General features: G+C 42.9%; 1 protein-coding gene across 1 annotated transcript; it reads left to right on the plus strand.

Annotated features, from left to right (window-relative positions):
- The first annotated feature begins 7979 nt into the window (after window positions 1-7979).
- nppcl2 (natriuretic peptide C-like 2) lies at window positions 7980-15982 on the plus strand. The gene is made up of 2 exons (XM_088347711.1): window positions 7980-8197; window positions 15554-15982. Exons 1-2 carry the CDS (start codon window positions 8102-8104, stop codon window positions 15800-15802), a joined length of 345 nt encoding a protein of 114 aa, XP_088203837.1. The 5' UTR covers window positions 7980-8101; the 3' UTR covers window positions 15803-15982.
- The last annotated feature ends 851 nt before the right edge of the window (window positions 15983-16833 follow it).

Consider the following 16833-nt stretch of genomic DNA (forward strand, 5'->3'; position numbering starts at 1 on the left):
TGCTGTTAAGCTGTGCTCTTAACTCCTGTTTATTTGTATAGCCCTTAATTACAAAAAGTCTCAAAGGGCTGCACAGACTATTATTACACCAATACAATTCAGATGAATGAAGAGGGTCAAATGAGCACAAAAAAACAAACAATGTTTAGATTTAGATTATCCTAAATGCATGGGTATGTGATAGAAGCACACGTTGATTTTTAAAGTTTAATACTCCACATTCAAGAACAAATGAATAATCCAATTTCTACCGCAACCTTGATGTGGAGCTTTAAGGGGAATTGGATCCTTGTTGGACTTCCGGTCTGGGTAGATCCCCACTCGGATTAATAGTCTAAAGAATCGAGTCTTTTGGCACTGGTTTTCGATCGCATTAGACGATCCAGTGCCATCTAGTGAAATACTACACACTGGGACTTTAATCCTCAAGGAACAATAAAACGTGAATGCCATTCGGTCGATTACCAAGAAACCCCCAATGACAACAACACAAAAAGACTCATCTGTGTTGCAATCTGGCACTCCTCTCCGCAGTATGATTGCCCTGGCGCCGTCGTGTATAAATAAAAGGCTCACATTTTACACGACACAGCCGTGATCTGCATTTTCTTTCTGTGCAGTATTAAATATGTGCCCGTCTTTTAAAATCCCTATCTTACTCCCTGGTAGCCGCTGTCTTAAATGATCACAATGATTCGAAAAACACGTGACGTTCTGCTTCTAAAGGCAACAAAGCCAAATTTCTCACGCTAGGTGTGAAGTGTGTGGCATTTTCTGTTGCCATAGGTGTCAAACTCACAGCCCGCGGGCCACATCTGGCCTGACATACAATTATATCAGGCCCGTGAAATATTTTTGTATACATCTACTATAATAGCCCGGCTGTCAGAAATGCTGATAACCCTCAAACAACAGATCCCACAATACATCGCTTCTGCTGCCGCCAAAAGACTTCCTGAATCGAGCTAGCTGCAACCTGACGAGCGCAGACACTTTTAAAACTATCGATTGACAAGCAACACGCCGGTTGGTTGAAAAACAAGACCGACAACTGCATTAATAGTGAGTCTTTAGTGTTAGGAAGCGAAGACGTAACGCCCAGGGACGGACCTCTATCTATCACTATGTAACGGAAGGCTAAAGGGAGAAAAGCAGGGTGACCTTTCTGTTACTGTGGATTCAGGGATGTTAAACCCCTCACAATGGCCGGCCAAAAAGTTAGTTAGAAAAACAAAAGCCTTTCAAAACTGAGGAGAGGTGGAATATTCGTTAACTGACATTTCGGGTAAACCCGTGTGTCTTCTTTGTGGAGCTAATGTGGCCGAAATTAAGGAATTGAATGTAAAACGCACCACAAGACAAAACATTGGAGTAAGCTGAAAAACCTGAATGAAGAGCAGAAGATACAGAAAGTTGAAGAGTTAAATAAGAAGATGAAGATCCAGAATTTGTTTTTCACCAAAACAAATTCCAAAGTGAAAAGCACAAATGTTGTTTGTTTTGCTAGGAGATATTTTTACGGAGGGCAACGGTTTTTTAAGTTATCTAATGTTTAAGTTTGTGTATTCTGGAAATATATTCCTGTCTGTTTTGAATTCATATTTATGTTTTTATGAAAAAAAAAGTAAGTTTTAGCGTATTCAATAAATAGGTATCCAGTTTGACCCGTGACCAAAGCTATGGTTTGAGTTTTGGCCCTCTGTGCAATTAAGTATGACACCCCTTCTACAAGCAGTCTTTCTTTCTTCCTTATTTGAAAAGGGACAGGTATGATCCATGAACCCATGTCACGTACTATAACATTTTAGCCCAGGTTAATTCTCAATGTCTGAAAAATACATACAAAAAATACACAATATTATAAAACAGCACAATTGCAGAGGCTAGAGGTGGTTACGTGTCTGACTGTCACAGGACCAGATCGGAGGCAGGAAGGGAGAACTCAATCGCGTAACGACCAGTTACCGGTACTTTTATTTAGCAAATAAAAGTTGTCTAACACTCAGGGACAAAACAAAAACAGGCTTACAGGCAAACAGGAACTCAGACTAGGAATACTCTCAAAACAGGCTTTTACTCAGAACGAGCAAACAGTTTTCATCAAGTCCCGTTTGAACAAATTTATTTACACTAATAACAGAAAACAAACAGTGTGAGGTTTGAACAACCCCTCTTGACAATCTCAACAGCAATCAAGCACATTCACAATATCAAACAGAACAGATGAATGCGGAACAGAAAACGCAATGAACCAGCAACCGCCAATACCCACAACCCGCCTTTAAGAAGTACACACGCAAATTAGGCAATCTGCTACAGCCGGTCCCCAGGGGGCGACCATGCTGGACATGACACTGACGTGTGATTTCAAAGTCTTTAGGTTTATCAGTGACTGAAACTCATGACTTAAAGTTCCCAGACACCAGGGCAGACAATTTTGAAAAGTTGCCTGCCCAGCCATAAAGTTGCCTGCCCCATTTTTCACAACTTAAAACAAAATAAGACTACTAATCGCAAAAAACAAAAACAACAACATTGCAAAGTATTATGGATTGATAATCAGAATATATAAAAGAACAACACTTTAAAATTAAGTTTATTATAAATCTACTTATAATATTTATTGCATGTATATGACATCGCTATTTCCATCTGCCATCAGTATGTACCTGTATTTACTCATCTTCATTCATGCAATGTTTGCTAAAAAGCCACACGGACTCCTCTTTCAAAGATGCTTTTAATGTATGTTTACGTTTTGTAGCGTCATCAATTTTGTTAGCTTCTTTTGAATCTCTCTTCTGGGGCTGGGGTTTTGGCTTGATCTCTAACCACTTATTTTTCACGTGTTCTCTGTGTGTCTACTTAGGAAGATGAAATTAAAATGCACGACTTTATAACACTCGGGAGAGTCCGGAAGCACAATTTTTTTCGATGCAGGCTTCTAAATGGCTGCCGAGTATGCAAATTGCCAAACAAACCGAAATTTTGAAATTTCCAAACGAAGATTTCGAAATCGGAATAAAGCAAACGTTTGATTTGCTCGACATGAATAAGGTTTATTATAAAAAAAGTTCAAAAATGAAGTAGCTTGGTCTTTCAATGAAGAAGGAAAAAATACATGCAAATATAATTAAGTAGAATAATACATTTTCTTATTCAAATTATTGTTGATAATATACTGATTAAAGGGATAACCACAAACCTGTCTTTTTTCATTTTCTCCTTTTATATTTCCTTTTTTCCTTAACTTCTTTATACAGCATCATAATTCGTAATATAATGCATCAAAGCAAGTGAGCCGTTCGAGAGCCGGCTCTTTTTAATGAGTTGAGCCGAAAAAGCCGGTTCTCTAAAAAGGAACGGTCTTCCTTTTACTACATCAAACCGCTCGCTTCGTTTGCAACGAAAAAAAACGATAACGAGATAGAGGCTTCCGCGGCGAACTGGTTTGACTTGATTGATTTGCCGTTTCGTGATAGTCGGTGTTTACCGGATGGTACCCATAATTGAGAAATTTGTGTTTTTCCGTACAGGTTTTCTCGTACGTCGTACTTGTCTTAAAATCCATAAGAAACGTACTTTGTACGGCAAAACCGTACAGGTTGACAGGTATGCTATTGGGAGTGGTGGGCAACCTATCATATAGTGGTTAAACAGCTCCAGGCTTTAGTGCCTTGTACAGTAAAAGTTGATTGTCTGACAGTAGTTTTCCGCCTCTGGACTTGACAGTTCCTGCTCTGAGCTCCTCTGGTTCTGGAGCCCACAGCCCTGAGGGGAACTATGCTCTCACTGAGAACCTAAGGGCCCTGTTGATGCAAGCATTTATAAATAAGCGGACTACGGCGGACTTTGCTGAGCTTTTGGATTGCGCAGACACCGGTAATAGGTGGAAACGGCGCAATTTCCAGCAGACATATGCAATGTTCCCTGTCATTTTCCACGGGTCTGAGCGTTCACCCAAAGTCGGTGAGCAACGCTTGAAACAACAGTGAGCAACAGCAATCCCAAGTGTGGCAAGATAATTCATTATCAAACATGTCCAAAACTTGACAATGCAAAATTATTTTTCTCTTTTGAATGAATCGACTCATGTACTATTGCAAAGGTTGTACGGCCTAAAAACGTTGTTTGTTCTTACAATTCTTTCACAAGATATCCATTTCTTTTTTTTTCCTGATATATTTTGTTGCATAACATTAACATTTTTGGGGGCTTATTTAGTCGGTTGTAAGATACAGAACTGTACTTAATCACATTTTCTCGTGGAAGTACAATGTTGGCAACAAGATTCACTTGATACAATTGGAAATTATTTGAATGCAACACAAACTTTTTATTCATTTTTTGGTGTTTTTTTCTACTTTTTTTTTAAATTCCTTTAAAAAAAATCTCATTGTGTTTATTTTTCCCGAGCTGTTACTTTTTTCTTTTTGTTCTCTATTTACTTTTCTCCTAAATTTCTTTCTTTTCTTTTTTTCTGTCTTTTTTTCTAAATTTTTCCTTCTTTTTTCTCTTCCTTTTGTTTCTTTTTTTCTCAGCTTTTCACTCCTTTTTCATTTTGGTATTTTTTTTCTTTTTTGTTCTATTCCCCCTTCCTTTAAGTCTTTTTGTGCATAATTTTACTTAATATTTGCTCATGTTGGGATTAAAGAAGCAAAAACAAACTGAAGAGCCGTTTAGGACCCTTTTTAGTGAGCCGAGCCGAGCCGAAGAAGCCGGTTCTTGACAAACTCTACTAACTTTACTCAACTTCGTTCTACTTCGACTCGACTTCAAAATACCGCATTTAGAACACAACGTCAGGGGAACCCGTGTATTTTTACCTTCATCCACTGTAACTTTGACTTAAGTCGCTTCTTAATAAGTAATTTTGAGCCCTCATTTTTGTGCGCTGGCTAGATTTTCTTGTGCGAGCAGTGCGCAATTGCGCACACGCGCAGCTTAGAGGAAACGCTGGACAAATGGTGACTCGTCCACTTCCGTATCACCACCGTGGTCACGTATCCCGGGTACTGCTGAGAACGTGACGCCAGTGAAAGCCCCTCTATACGATCAGGTCTTAGATGTGTGTCTGGGGGGGTAGACACAACTTCTCATCAATCACACGGAAAAATGGCCCATCACGCCGAGCGCTGACGTCAATGTGGGGGCCCGGACAAAAGATGGGCGGGCGGGTCATCGGCCGCACTTTCAGCTCGGCACCATGTGATTGTCCGTAGCGCCACCCCAACGGCTCTTCTCCCGCGGGAAATATTTCACCGTGGCGAGCCGGTCTCCACGGCGACACTTTACGAGGAGGCGGCGTGAGAAGTCCAGGGGTCACCGTTGGGAGGAAGAGTAAGTTACCAAAATCATCGTGGGGAAGGTAGACATGTTGGCATCTGACTTCTATTCCCGCAGGAATTGCCCGGGAGTGCGAATCCCATGAGTTTGTCGTCCCAAGAATCGGACGAATAAACGATTACTGTAAATTCTGGAATAAAGAGCGCCCCGGATTAAAAGCCGCATGCTCCAATTTAAGAACGAAACTCAATTTTGCTTAAACAGACATAAAAATGAACTCATTCATGTCATTTTCTTACATTTTAAGCCCGGCAATAAACCATGGCAATAGGGGTTGATGCCTCTCACACCTCAGTTTTTTTACCTCACATGTTTTCGGATCAAGACGGGATCGATACCGGACAGGGCGAGCTAGATCCAGCTCCAGACTTCCTGTGCGGAGTTTGTATGTTCTCCCCGTGCTTGCGTGGGTTTCCTCCGAGCACTCCTCCCACATTCCAAAACCATGCATTTCAGGTGAATTGGCCGGTCCAAATTGTCCCTAGGTGTGAATGAGCGAGTGAGTTGTCTGTCCCCGTGTGCCCTGCGATTGACTGGCAACCAGTTCGGGATGTCCCCTGCCCACTGCCCGATGATTGCTGGGATGGGCTCCAGCACCCCCGCAACCCTATTGAGGATAAGCGGTGCAGCTAATGAGATGTTTTCGGATCATGGTGATTACAAAGACGAGCACATATTTACTACTACGCAGAAATAAAACACGAATGAGGGCTGCGCCGCCTAAAATTTGAGCCCTATATTTCTAGACGACAGTGCCAATGTCACAGTCCGTTACTCAGGTTTGGTTTCCTCTCTCGCTCCCTTTTGCTTGCCTTTACCTTATTTAATTACTCACTTCCTGGCTCTTATTTCCACCCCACAGCCGGTGTCACATGCCCTGATTACCCTCCAATCACACCTCTCCCTGCTCACTGTTTAAACACGCCACTTTTGAGGCTCAGTGCTAGTTGGTATCAGAGTCTAGTGTCGTATGGTGGTGTACCAAACCCTTCTTTATGAGTACCACCTGAAGAATTCTTGGACTGCCACTGTTGCAGCCTGCTGGATCACCAACCCATCGCCTGCCTCTTGGACCACGACTGCTGCCTCTTTTCTTGTAGTTACTGCTGCCTCCCCGTGTATCAAACCCTTCCCAAAATAACGATCACTGCACTAATCTATTCCTACTTTGTGCTTCTGCAACTTTTGAGCACAACCCTGACAGCCCAGACAACTATACTTGGAAGAACAGTGCCAGATTGCAACATAGATGAGCTTTTTTTTATGTTGCTGTCTTTGGGAGCTGCCGCAGTAATGGACCCAATTGCATTCGCTCGTTATCGTTCCTTGAGGATTATAGGAAATTTTCGTGACCTGCGATTGACACCGATGATTCGGTAAGAGAAGTGCAGCATTTTTCGATAGTTCCACTGCTGTTCAATTAGGATGTATAAATTGAAGATTTGATGTGTGAGTGTAACAGATGAAATATTGAGAGTACATTGTAAATCCAAAATAAAGTTTTTCTCCTGTTATGTATTATATGAATAACGTTGGCAAAAAATGTTCACAGACGTCACTGCCGCATTTTGTATTTAGAGCACATGCGTTGTGAAAAAGAGCAGCTTGCTGTTTTCCTCGGTGCCGCCTGAAGGGTTTGATATATTTGACTCTAAGGGATTTGGTACGATCAAATACAAATTACATTTAAATGCAAAAGATATTCACTGGCTGAGCTGTGGGGCGAGGTCAATGCAACCTTGTGAAGAATGATGTTTACAGAAAACAGCAGGAACTGGGACGAAGGGCTGATGTGATAATCAGCGCTTCCCGGCGCAAGAGGGGCCTTCGTGACGCAGGGGTCCAGACATCGAGGCGACGAGGTGGAGCCCACATGGGGATTCTCTGGCCCGCCCACGGGAGGAGCCGACACACCAGCTGGCGGAGGGACGTGAGTCGAGAGAAGAACTTCAGAAGATCGGAGAAGATCGATCGAGAGGGACAATCGAGAGTGAAAAGGCTCGACGAAGACTCGAGCGACAATAATTCGGCTAATTCCATGGAGTTCACTATGTTAAATACTTTAAGAAAATAAATCTGCCCCCGTGTGGAAATGCCGGTCTCTTGTCCGTCTCTTCACAAAAAGAAAGGAGCATGCATTGTTAGGTGAGTGAAGGTTATGTTTGGTTAATGGAGTCAGATAACTAATTTACCAATTTGGTAAACGATACATATTAATAGGTTATTTCCTAACACGCCGCAGAAAAAAACTAAAAGAATTTGTATTCAAAGTAGTAGTGTTTTAAGCGAGCAAAAAAAAGCGACTTGAAACTCACGTTAAAAATGGTTGGCGAGTGGGAATAGAGGGAAATTCATATGCATGATTTGGTAATGTGCATGCATGAAAGCACCACCATTGCACCAAAGTGAGAATGCACCTTGGAGAAGATGGATGGATGCAGACCTGGATGGAATCTTCTCCAGGTGACTTCCCATCAAAGCATCTACAACCCTCCCAATCCAGACCTTCAGTTGGCGTGTAAGAGAGCGCCTCGGTCGCCACGGTGACCCCAGCACCAAGCATGCGTGACATCACGCCACCAAACGGCTATAAAAGGCCAACCAGGACCTCGTCCCTCAGACGCATTCCAACAGGGAGGTAGCTCATTTGGAAGAGGACTCCCCATCGATAACGACGACCGACACCAGTTGTGTCGGGATCTTCGGACTAGCGTTGAAAACCAGCCGATCGAAGCTTAGCGATACCGACTACGAAATGGACACGTCGTCTGCCTCCTTTTTCTCCCTCTTGGTCTTCATATTCGTCCTCGCCGCCGAGTCCAGACCCTCCTCTCAGAGCCACGATGTCAAGGTCGGTCCTGGTGGTCTTCTTATCCAGAACGAGAGCATCGGCATCTTCCTGCCGTGACGTCGTGGTTACGTGAAAATGTGGAAGATGATTGGTTGGTGTGTCTTGGGCAAGTGCTGATTCCTCATGGAAAAACGGGGTCTCCGTTCGTATAGGTTTAATCGTCTACTGTCAATCGTACCTGCGTCAATCAACTACCTGTAGCCGTATTTCACACCTAGGCCTTCAGTAGTACAACGTCTGAATCAATCCAACCCTCAATAGTCAAGTCAAGACATTTTTATTTGTATAGCCCTTAATCACAAAGAGTCTCAAAGGGCTTCACAGGGTATTGCACATGAGAAGAGTAGGTTATTCATATGCTATAGAGTAGAAGTGAGTTTTAAGCTTAGATTTAAACATTTCCACTGAGGTTGCAGATCGGATCTCAGGGGGAAGAGCATTCCACAGCACCGGTGCCCGGATGGAGAACGCTCTCCAACCAGCAGAACACTTCTTTGCTCTTGGGATCACCAGAACGAAGGCTTCAGGTCGGAACATAGGGGGAAATCAGATCTGAAAGATATGAGGGGGAAAGTCCATGTATGATTTTGTATAATAATAAGAGAACCTTGAAATCACATCTTAGGCTAACAGGGAGCCAATGCAGGTTAGCCAAAATTGGGGTGATGTGATCGGACTTTATAGTCTTAGTTAAAAGCCTCGCTGCGGCATTTTGTAGCAGCTGAAGACTCTTGAGTCTGGTCATCGGAAGACCGGGGAGTAGTGCATTACAGTAATCGAGACAGGAGTTAACAAACGCGTGAATTATAATCTCCGCATCCGACTGAGATAGTATAGGACGGATTTTAGCAATGTTATAATAGATTTTTATGGCTATGAAAGATTTACTGCAACTACAGCTGCGACACAAATAAAGGAGCATCAATAACCACCTTATAAAATTGCAACATTATTTAGGAATGGGGTTTTGAGTTTTTCCTTGCCCTCCTGTTGGTTTGAGATCAGGGGATGGTGTAATTGTTACAAGTCCATTCTACATAAGCAATGGACACAGGTTTTTCTTTCTTCCCTTTCTTTGTTGTGAGACGCCCATTACTGCCCGCCGGCTAATCATAGTTTGTGGAACCTCTAACGTTTCGTCACGCCTTCCAGAAGGCCTTGCTCCGCTGACTCGTAATTTAAATAGCTAAATCAGTGCATCTCGATCATATCCTGTTGATAGAACATTATTAACAACATAATTAACTCAAGAGCCCAATATTAAAAAAACGGCAAAACAAAAATAGATCAAATATGTAGTGCTGATTTTTTTTTTTTTAATCAAAGACGATAAGATTGAATCAGCATGTTTTTCCACATACAGCTTTACACTGCTCCCTATTGTAGTGAAGGAGCACTTGATTAAAAAAACAAAAAACAAACTAAAAGTTCCCAGATGTCAACTGCACCCCTGGGCTAAACCGAGAGATTTATCGAGAATGCTGTTATGCCTCAAGGCCTGCAGAACTGATTCCGAAGGCCTCCGGTTAGATTTTGACCCTGGCAACAAGTAATGGATGTAATGTGTTTTAGCCTGATAGTTACGCTAATAACTTTAACGGCTTTCCAAGTGACGTCAGCTTACTTGACCTTCTACGGAAAGCAAGACAGTTTTGTTTTTCGTTTTGTGCTATTTATTTTTTAACAAAATGTTGTAATTAGATATTATATTTAGTTGGTTTCCCAAGGATCCACAATCCCACAAGTATAAGTAAGTAATTACATTTTAGGTTGCAAGTTACCCATAACCTGACCTTCTACAGCAGGGGTGTGGAACTCATTTAGGCTCAGGGGCCAAATGGTTGGAAAAAAACTCACGGACTAGTAGATTCAAGTGAGAGAGAAAGAAAAGGAGAGAATTAGAGAGGGAGTGAAAGAGAGAGAGAATAAAAAAGAGAGAATAATATAGAGAAAGAGGGAAAAAGAGAAAGAAAGAACGAAAGAACATAAGATTGGAAGAGAGAGACAATGTATGTACTGTAATCCCATATATGTCTACATGGTATATAAGCGACCCCCTAAAACTGCTTTAACATAACCACACACGTAAAGAAATTCAAAATATTAAAAAAGTATGTACTAAACTGTCACAGCTGCCCATTGCCCTCAATTGGCCCCGCCCGTTTGGCGCCAGCTGCGGCTCGTTGCCTGATTGGCTTCCCTCCTATTTAAGCTCAGTGCTCTCACTCACCCTTTGTCAGTCCGCCAACGAACCTCTGCTCCCGCAAGACGTGTATTTTTTTACTCTGTCCGCTATCCTGCTTGTGTATCCTGCCCATTATCGATCCCGTCTGTCTCGTCCTGTCTGATATCTGACTCCTGACTCCAGTATCTGGTATCAATCCTGTCTATCTCGTCCTGTCTGATATCTTGCTCCAGTCTCCGGTATCCGGTATCGATCCCGCCTGTCTCATCCTGTCTGATATCTTGTGCGAGTCTCCAGTATCCAGTATCGATCCCGTCTATCTTGTCCTCTCTGATATCTAACTCCAGTCTCCAGTATCTGTTATCGATCCCCCCCATCTCTTCCTGTCTGATATCTTGCTCCAGTCTCCAGTGTCCGGTATTGATCCCGCCCGTCTCATCCTGTCTGATATCTTGCGCCAGTATCCGGTACCGATCCCGTCTGTCTCGTCCTGTCCGGTATCTTGCGCCAGTATCCGGTATCGATCCCGTCTAGCTCGCCCTGTCCGGTATCGATCCCGTCTGTCCGGTATCTGCTTGTGTATCTGGTATCAATCTCGTCTGCCTCTGGCTTTCTGTTTTTCTATCTTACTTCTTCCGCCTAGCGATCGCAGAATCACTGGCGTTTGTGTTCACGCGCATGACTGCCCCATTCCCGTAAAATAAAGCTTGTGTGAAAACGTTACGCGTCTGGGTCCTCCGTCTGTTCTGGTTCTGACAGAGACATTGATGAAAATGTAATTATGTAGTTAATACAAATTAATATCCTGGGCAGTCTACGTCACTATTTTACTAGAGTTTTTTTAAATGTAGTAATGTTTCAACTTATTAGATCATGTTTAGGGCTATTGTGAGCCTAGGGAATTTTTAAAAACTCATATTTTATGTCGATAATGTCTGTGTATTTGAGAATTCTCGTAATTAAGATCTATATAAACAAACATGACTTGATTTAATTCTTAAATGTGAAACGTCACATCTGGAAGCAACACAATCAGGGGAAAAGCATTGAAAAGAACCTGACAGATGATTTCGATTTTTTTGATATATATTCATAGACAAAATATAACTAAATGCGGTGTCTGCAACTTGAAGTTTTGTAACTCTCTGCCGCCATCTCCTGGCTTAAAGTCATGATCGCAGCCTCAGTCACATCATTTCTTAGGTACTAATAAACACTTACTTTTTCATCTTTTTGGGAGTTTGGGTTGGCGTTTGGACTGTATTTCAAACAAGGCCTTTTCTTACTTTCACCATTCTAAGGCAACAACAAAAAGGGAAGGCGCTTCCTGCTGTGCTGCAAGTCCCGGAACAGCGGTGCTAAAAGTAAGATAAAAGGTGCAGTGTTCCCACTGTAAAGGCTCTTTGAACTCAGTTGGTATTGTCAACCCGTACTTAACGGAGAAAATATTCTATTTTCAACTTTTTTAAGACACCTTCAACGACATACCCCACCTTTAATACCGCATGATTCAGATCGTTTATAGGCCAGCAGAGAAGTCCATGCAGGCCCTGACGTCCCACCGCTGCTTGTAGCTCCTTAACTGGGACCCTAGCGCCACCCTTGGCCCTCTGAACTTTCTCAATCGGTGTTCCTCCACTAGTAGGCTATTTTTCCTGTCCATGGAAAATAAAAATGTTATTCCAATCGACAGTACACTAAACGTAGCATTCTTCCGAATCCAGTCAGTCCGAGGTAGTGTCAGGACCAGAACGGAAACAGGACCCAATTGCATTACGTTTCTCACAGGTTTTATTAAAGGAAAGAGGAAGGGCTGCGCCCACGAACCGGTGTTCGCTGGACGCAGGAAGCAAGTCGCTATTTTACTCGGATGGTGCTCCGAATGCGGAAGTGGATCTTCCATAGCGAGCGATGGCGGTGTCAGGGACGAAAAACGGGTCGGTAGCAGGGACTGGGAGAGCAAAGTGTGTGGTCGGGGTCAGAAGCGAGTCGTAAGCCAGAACGGGAGAGTAGACGTAGTCATGGACAAAAAGAGGTCGTAAGCCGGGACGGGTGAGCAGACGTGGTCAGGATCAAAACGGGTCAAGCCGAAGACAGACGGGAGCAAAAAATGGGACAGGTGGGAGTCAGGGCCGAAAAAGGCTTGCCTAGTGTTTACTGTGGTTCGCAGACGGACTGACAACCGGGGACTGACAGGATTTGGTTCAAATAGTGACAGGGAGCCAATCAGAACCCGTGGCGGGTGGCGGCAAATGAGCGGGCACAGCCGAGTCACATCAGTAATCATGAAAAGACATGCATTTGTTTCAAAGAACATATAGTTTTTTTATTATTATTAGTTTAAATTGTGTACGCAATATGACAATTTTTGCTCAGGGAAAAAATACATTTTTTTTTAAAAAATCGTACTGTTAGTCCGATTTCGTCTTTTCCTTTTTTGTCTCTAATCTTTAACCTTCTACGTATTATAAATAACTCTAAATTTACCGCAAGTGGCTAAAGAACTAAGAAAGATGCTAAAAGAATTGTATGTGTCGTTTGCCTGGTAAAGAAAATAAACTTTTTTACATGAGGTTGCTCCGTTTTTTTATTCTACGTAGTCTGTCTTGCTGTGAGTAAATAGGTGCTGCGTTGCGTTTGTAAGGTTTACTGTCGCTTTAGGGCAGGGGTGTCAAACTCATTTCAATTCGGGGGCCACACGATAGAGCAAACATTATATCGGGGGCCGGACTAGTAGATTAAAGAGAAAGAAAAAGAGAGATAAAGAAACAAGAGAAAGAGGGAGGGAAAAGGAGAGAGGGCAGCACAAGGAAAGAGAAAGAGAGGGTGAGAGCATGAGAAACAAAAGAGATAAAAAGAGAAAAGAAGAGGAAGAAAGAAAAATAGAAAGACAGAAGGAGAGAAAAGAGAAAAGAAAGCGCAAAGGGTAGGAAGATAGAAAGAGAAAAGAGAGAAAAGGAAAAAGTAAGTTAGAGCAAAAGAAGTTAAAAAGACATAGAGAGAGAGAAAGAGACAAAGCAACAAAGAGAAAAAGAGAGACACAGAGAGTGAAAGAGACAGAGAGTGGGAGAAAAGGGGTGGAAAAGAGGGAGAGAGAGACAGAGAGAGAGAGAGAGAGAGAGAGAGCAATAAATACAAGTACAGTGTCTTTGTTCGAGGCACCTGGCTTTGGCAACATCAAGTTGACATATTTCAACCTGCAGCTTGTTTTTCTCTTGCGCTTCTCTGAGTGTTGTCTCGCGGTCCAGATTCAATCTGTGTTTTAGGGGAATCATTAATGGGGGGGCAATTGGCTGCTATGGGTACCCAAAGCCCCCAAAATGGCTGGGTAAAAAAATAAGAAGTAAGATGGTGCGTTTGTTCGTTATTTGCCTTGTTCTTTTCAGCACTCGTTTTAGTGTGACATCGAGGGGTCAACAAATACACACTGTCCCTTTAATATTTTATTTGAATCACATAACTAAATTCAGCACACTTTTACTGAAAATTCTGTGCTTAAGTTTGCCCCATTGATTGGGTTGGTTTGTTGTTCCTGTATAAGCCGTGCCCCTCCCCTCATGTGTTACCTACCATTCGTTTCGAGTGACATTCAACCAAATATGCTCATATAAGCTATCGTCCGGATTTTAGTATATTGTTTTAAATCCAGCTTAGATGCGAGTACAGTTTACGCAGTGGGGCAAATATCTTCATGAGGAGAAATTCAGAGCTCTCTTACTCAGAGCTTGAGACGGCGCTAGAATAACTGTACTCAGTTGTATTTTGTAGGTAGTGTCATGAACCGAAACAGGATTAGGACCCAAATGCGTGACATTTCTCACATAAACTTTTATTTTACAGGAATTGGGGAGTCATGCACATTAGTCAGCGGTCTGGCTTGGGAAGACAGGAAGCCAGAGACCGACGACATCAACACCAATTGCCCGAGCAGATAACAGACAGATGGGGTCGATACCGGACAGGACGGGACGAGCTAAACAGGATTGATATTAAAACAGTTGAACAGGACAAACTAGACAGGAACGAAAACTGGAGAGAATAATAAACAGGACAAAAATAGACGGGAACAAAACTGGAAACTGAAATTAAAAAACAAATGGGAACAATACCGCGTAGGAAATACCAACAGGAAACAAGACCGAGTCAGAACCCATGTCTTGCGGGGCAGAGGTTCGTTGACGGACTGTGAAACGGAGAGTGAGAACACTGAACTTAAATAGAAAGAAAGCCAATCTGTCAATGACCCACTGCTGGCGCCACATGGGCGGGGCCAATTGGGCACCATGGCAACTGCGACAGGTAGTTATTAAGAGCCTGGTTGTTGACAAAATGATTGATGCCTAAATATTTAGCAGAAATAATGTGTTACATGTTCATTACTAATGTGTTAGTCCCAACACTGGCCATAGAGCACTGGTGTCAAACAGGCAACCCGCAGGCAAGATCAGGCCCGTTAAGGGATTGAATCCGGCCCGCGAGACAACACTAAGAAGAGCGCAAGATAAAAACAAGGTGCAGGTTGAAATATGTCAACTTGATGTTGCCAAAGCCAGGAGCTTCTCGCAAAGACCCTGTACTTGTATTTATTTTTCTCTCTCTCTCTTTCTTTTTCACCCCTTTTCTCCCACTCTGTCTCTTTCACTCTCTGTGTCTCTCTTTTTCTCTTCCTTTGTTGCTCTTTGTCTCTTTCTCACTCTGTGTCTTTTAACCTCTTTTGCTCTAACTTCCTTTTTTTCCTTTTCTCTCTTTTCTCTCTCTCTTCATACCCTTCGCGCTTTCTTTTCTCTTTTCTCTCCTTCTGTCTTTCTATTTCTCTTTGGATTTCTTTCTTCCTCTCCCTTTCTTTTCCCCCTCTCTCATGACTTTTTATCTTTTGTTTCTCATGCGTTCTCCCTCTCTCTCTTTTCCTTTCTTTGTCCCGCCCTCTCTCCTTTTCCCTCCCTCTTTCTCTTATTTCTTTATCTCTATTTTTCTTTCTCTTAAATCTACTCGTCCGGCCCCCGACAGAATGTTTGTTCTACCGTGTGGCCCCCGAGTTCAAATGAGTTTGACACCCCTGCCATAGAGTGACCAAAATCAGTCTCCAGAAGGGCAAAGGAGAAGCATCTATTTTTCGGTTTTGCCACTAATAATAATACTAATTATCCGACTGCGACTTTTCTGTTTTCAAGGCCATGACCGCATTGTTTGGATCTCGGCTCTCCTCTCTCCTGATGGACACGGGGCCTCCTTCCGAGGGGTCGGCGGCCCACCAGAGACGAGAGGGGGCCCCGGAGGTGCGTTCCCGTTTCCTGGTGGACGCTCTGCGGGGCCACGCCAAGATCCGGCGACGAGGCGGCAAGTGGGTGTCCCTGGGAGGACGGGGATGCTTCGGCTTGAAAATGGATCGCATCGGCGCCGTCAGCGGACTCGGATGCTGAACCGGGACCTGCTACCTCCGACCCCTGGCAAAGAACTGCTAGAAGATTATAACATTGACCGGACAAGCACGCGCTAAATGTGTGCAATTTTTTTTGTCTACAAGTTGTTGTAACGTGACAACGTTCCGTCACAGGAATTGTGTGAGAGAGTGTGAACCAAAATTAAAGCAGAGAATGCTCGTTTGTTCTTTGATTTACCAAATTCAGATTGCTCCTCTTTTGTTCCAACTAGAGATGAAAATCATTTTTTTCTGCATCCTGGCAGCTTTGAAAGTTGTGAAAGGATAGTGGGATTGTGGACGCGTTCTTAAGGATGGGCTGGGCACCCGTATGATGCGGCAGGGGTAAACCAGTGAAAGCTGTCGGGCCCTACTGTTAAATAGATGAGTGTGTTGTGTCACCCTGACCCGGGTGACATGGCCGCTTTCTGGTGTCCCGTTTCATCTGGAGGGACGAAAGCATGACCAACTTGGGTGCCGAGGTGCCTAACTTGTTTGGGTGTTTGGGCATTTGGGTTGGCCACGGTCCCAAATTTTTTTGTGTGTTTTTTGTTTTATTTTTTTTGTATGTGTTTGTCTTGCTGTCAGTCACCCCTCTTGAGGGATATTACCAAGGTAGGTAGGTAGGTAGGTAGGTAGGTGGGTAGGTAGGTAGGTAGGTAGGTAGGTAGGTAGGTAGGTAGGTAGGTAGGTAGGTAGGTAGGTAGGTAGGTAGGTAGGTAGGTAGGTAGGTAGGTAGGTAGGTAGGTAGGTAGGTAGGTAGGTAGGTAGGTAGGTAGGTACTTTATAGAGCATGTTATTTTCTGAAATGTTTATTTTTTAGAACAAAACAATACAGGTAACTTTTATAACTTATATAAACCTTATCTCACATAGATAGATAGATAGATAGATAGATAGATAGATAGATAGATAGATAGATAGATAGATAGATAGATAGATAGATAGATAGATAGATAGATAGATAGATAGATAGATAGATAGATAGATAGATAGATAGATAGATAGATAGATAGATAGATAGATAGATAG

Source organism: Urocampus carinirostris, chromosome 11 (assembly GCF_059441175.1).
Source record: "Urocampus carinirostris isolate Australia breed hairy pipefish chromosome 11, RoL_Ucar_1.0, whole genome shotgun sequence".
In the NCBI taxonomy this organism is placed as follows: domain Eukaryota; kingdom Metazoa; phylum Chordata; class Actinopteri; order Syngnathiformes; family Syngnathidae; genus Urocampus; species Urocampus carinirostris.

What these genes read in the sequence shown, in the direction of transcription:
- nppcl2 (XM_088347711.1), top strand. Translation starts at nt 8,102, where the DNA reads ATGGACACGTCGTCTGCCTCCTTTTTCTCCCTCTTGGTCTTCATATTC. An exon ending in CTCAGAGCCACGATGTCAAG is followed by an intron (nt 8,198 to 15,553) that starts GTCGGTCCTGGT and finishes TCTGTTTTCAAG; the next exon opens with GCCATGACCGCATTGTTTGG.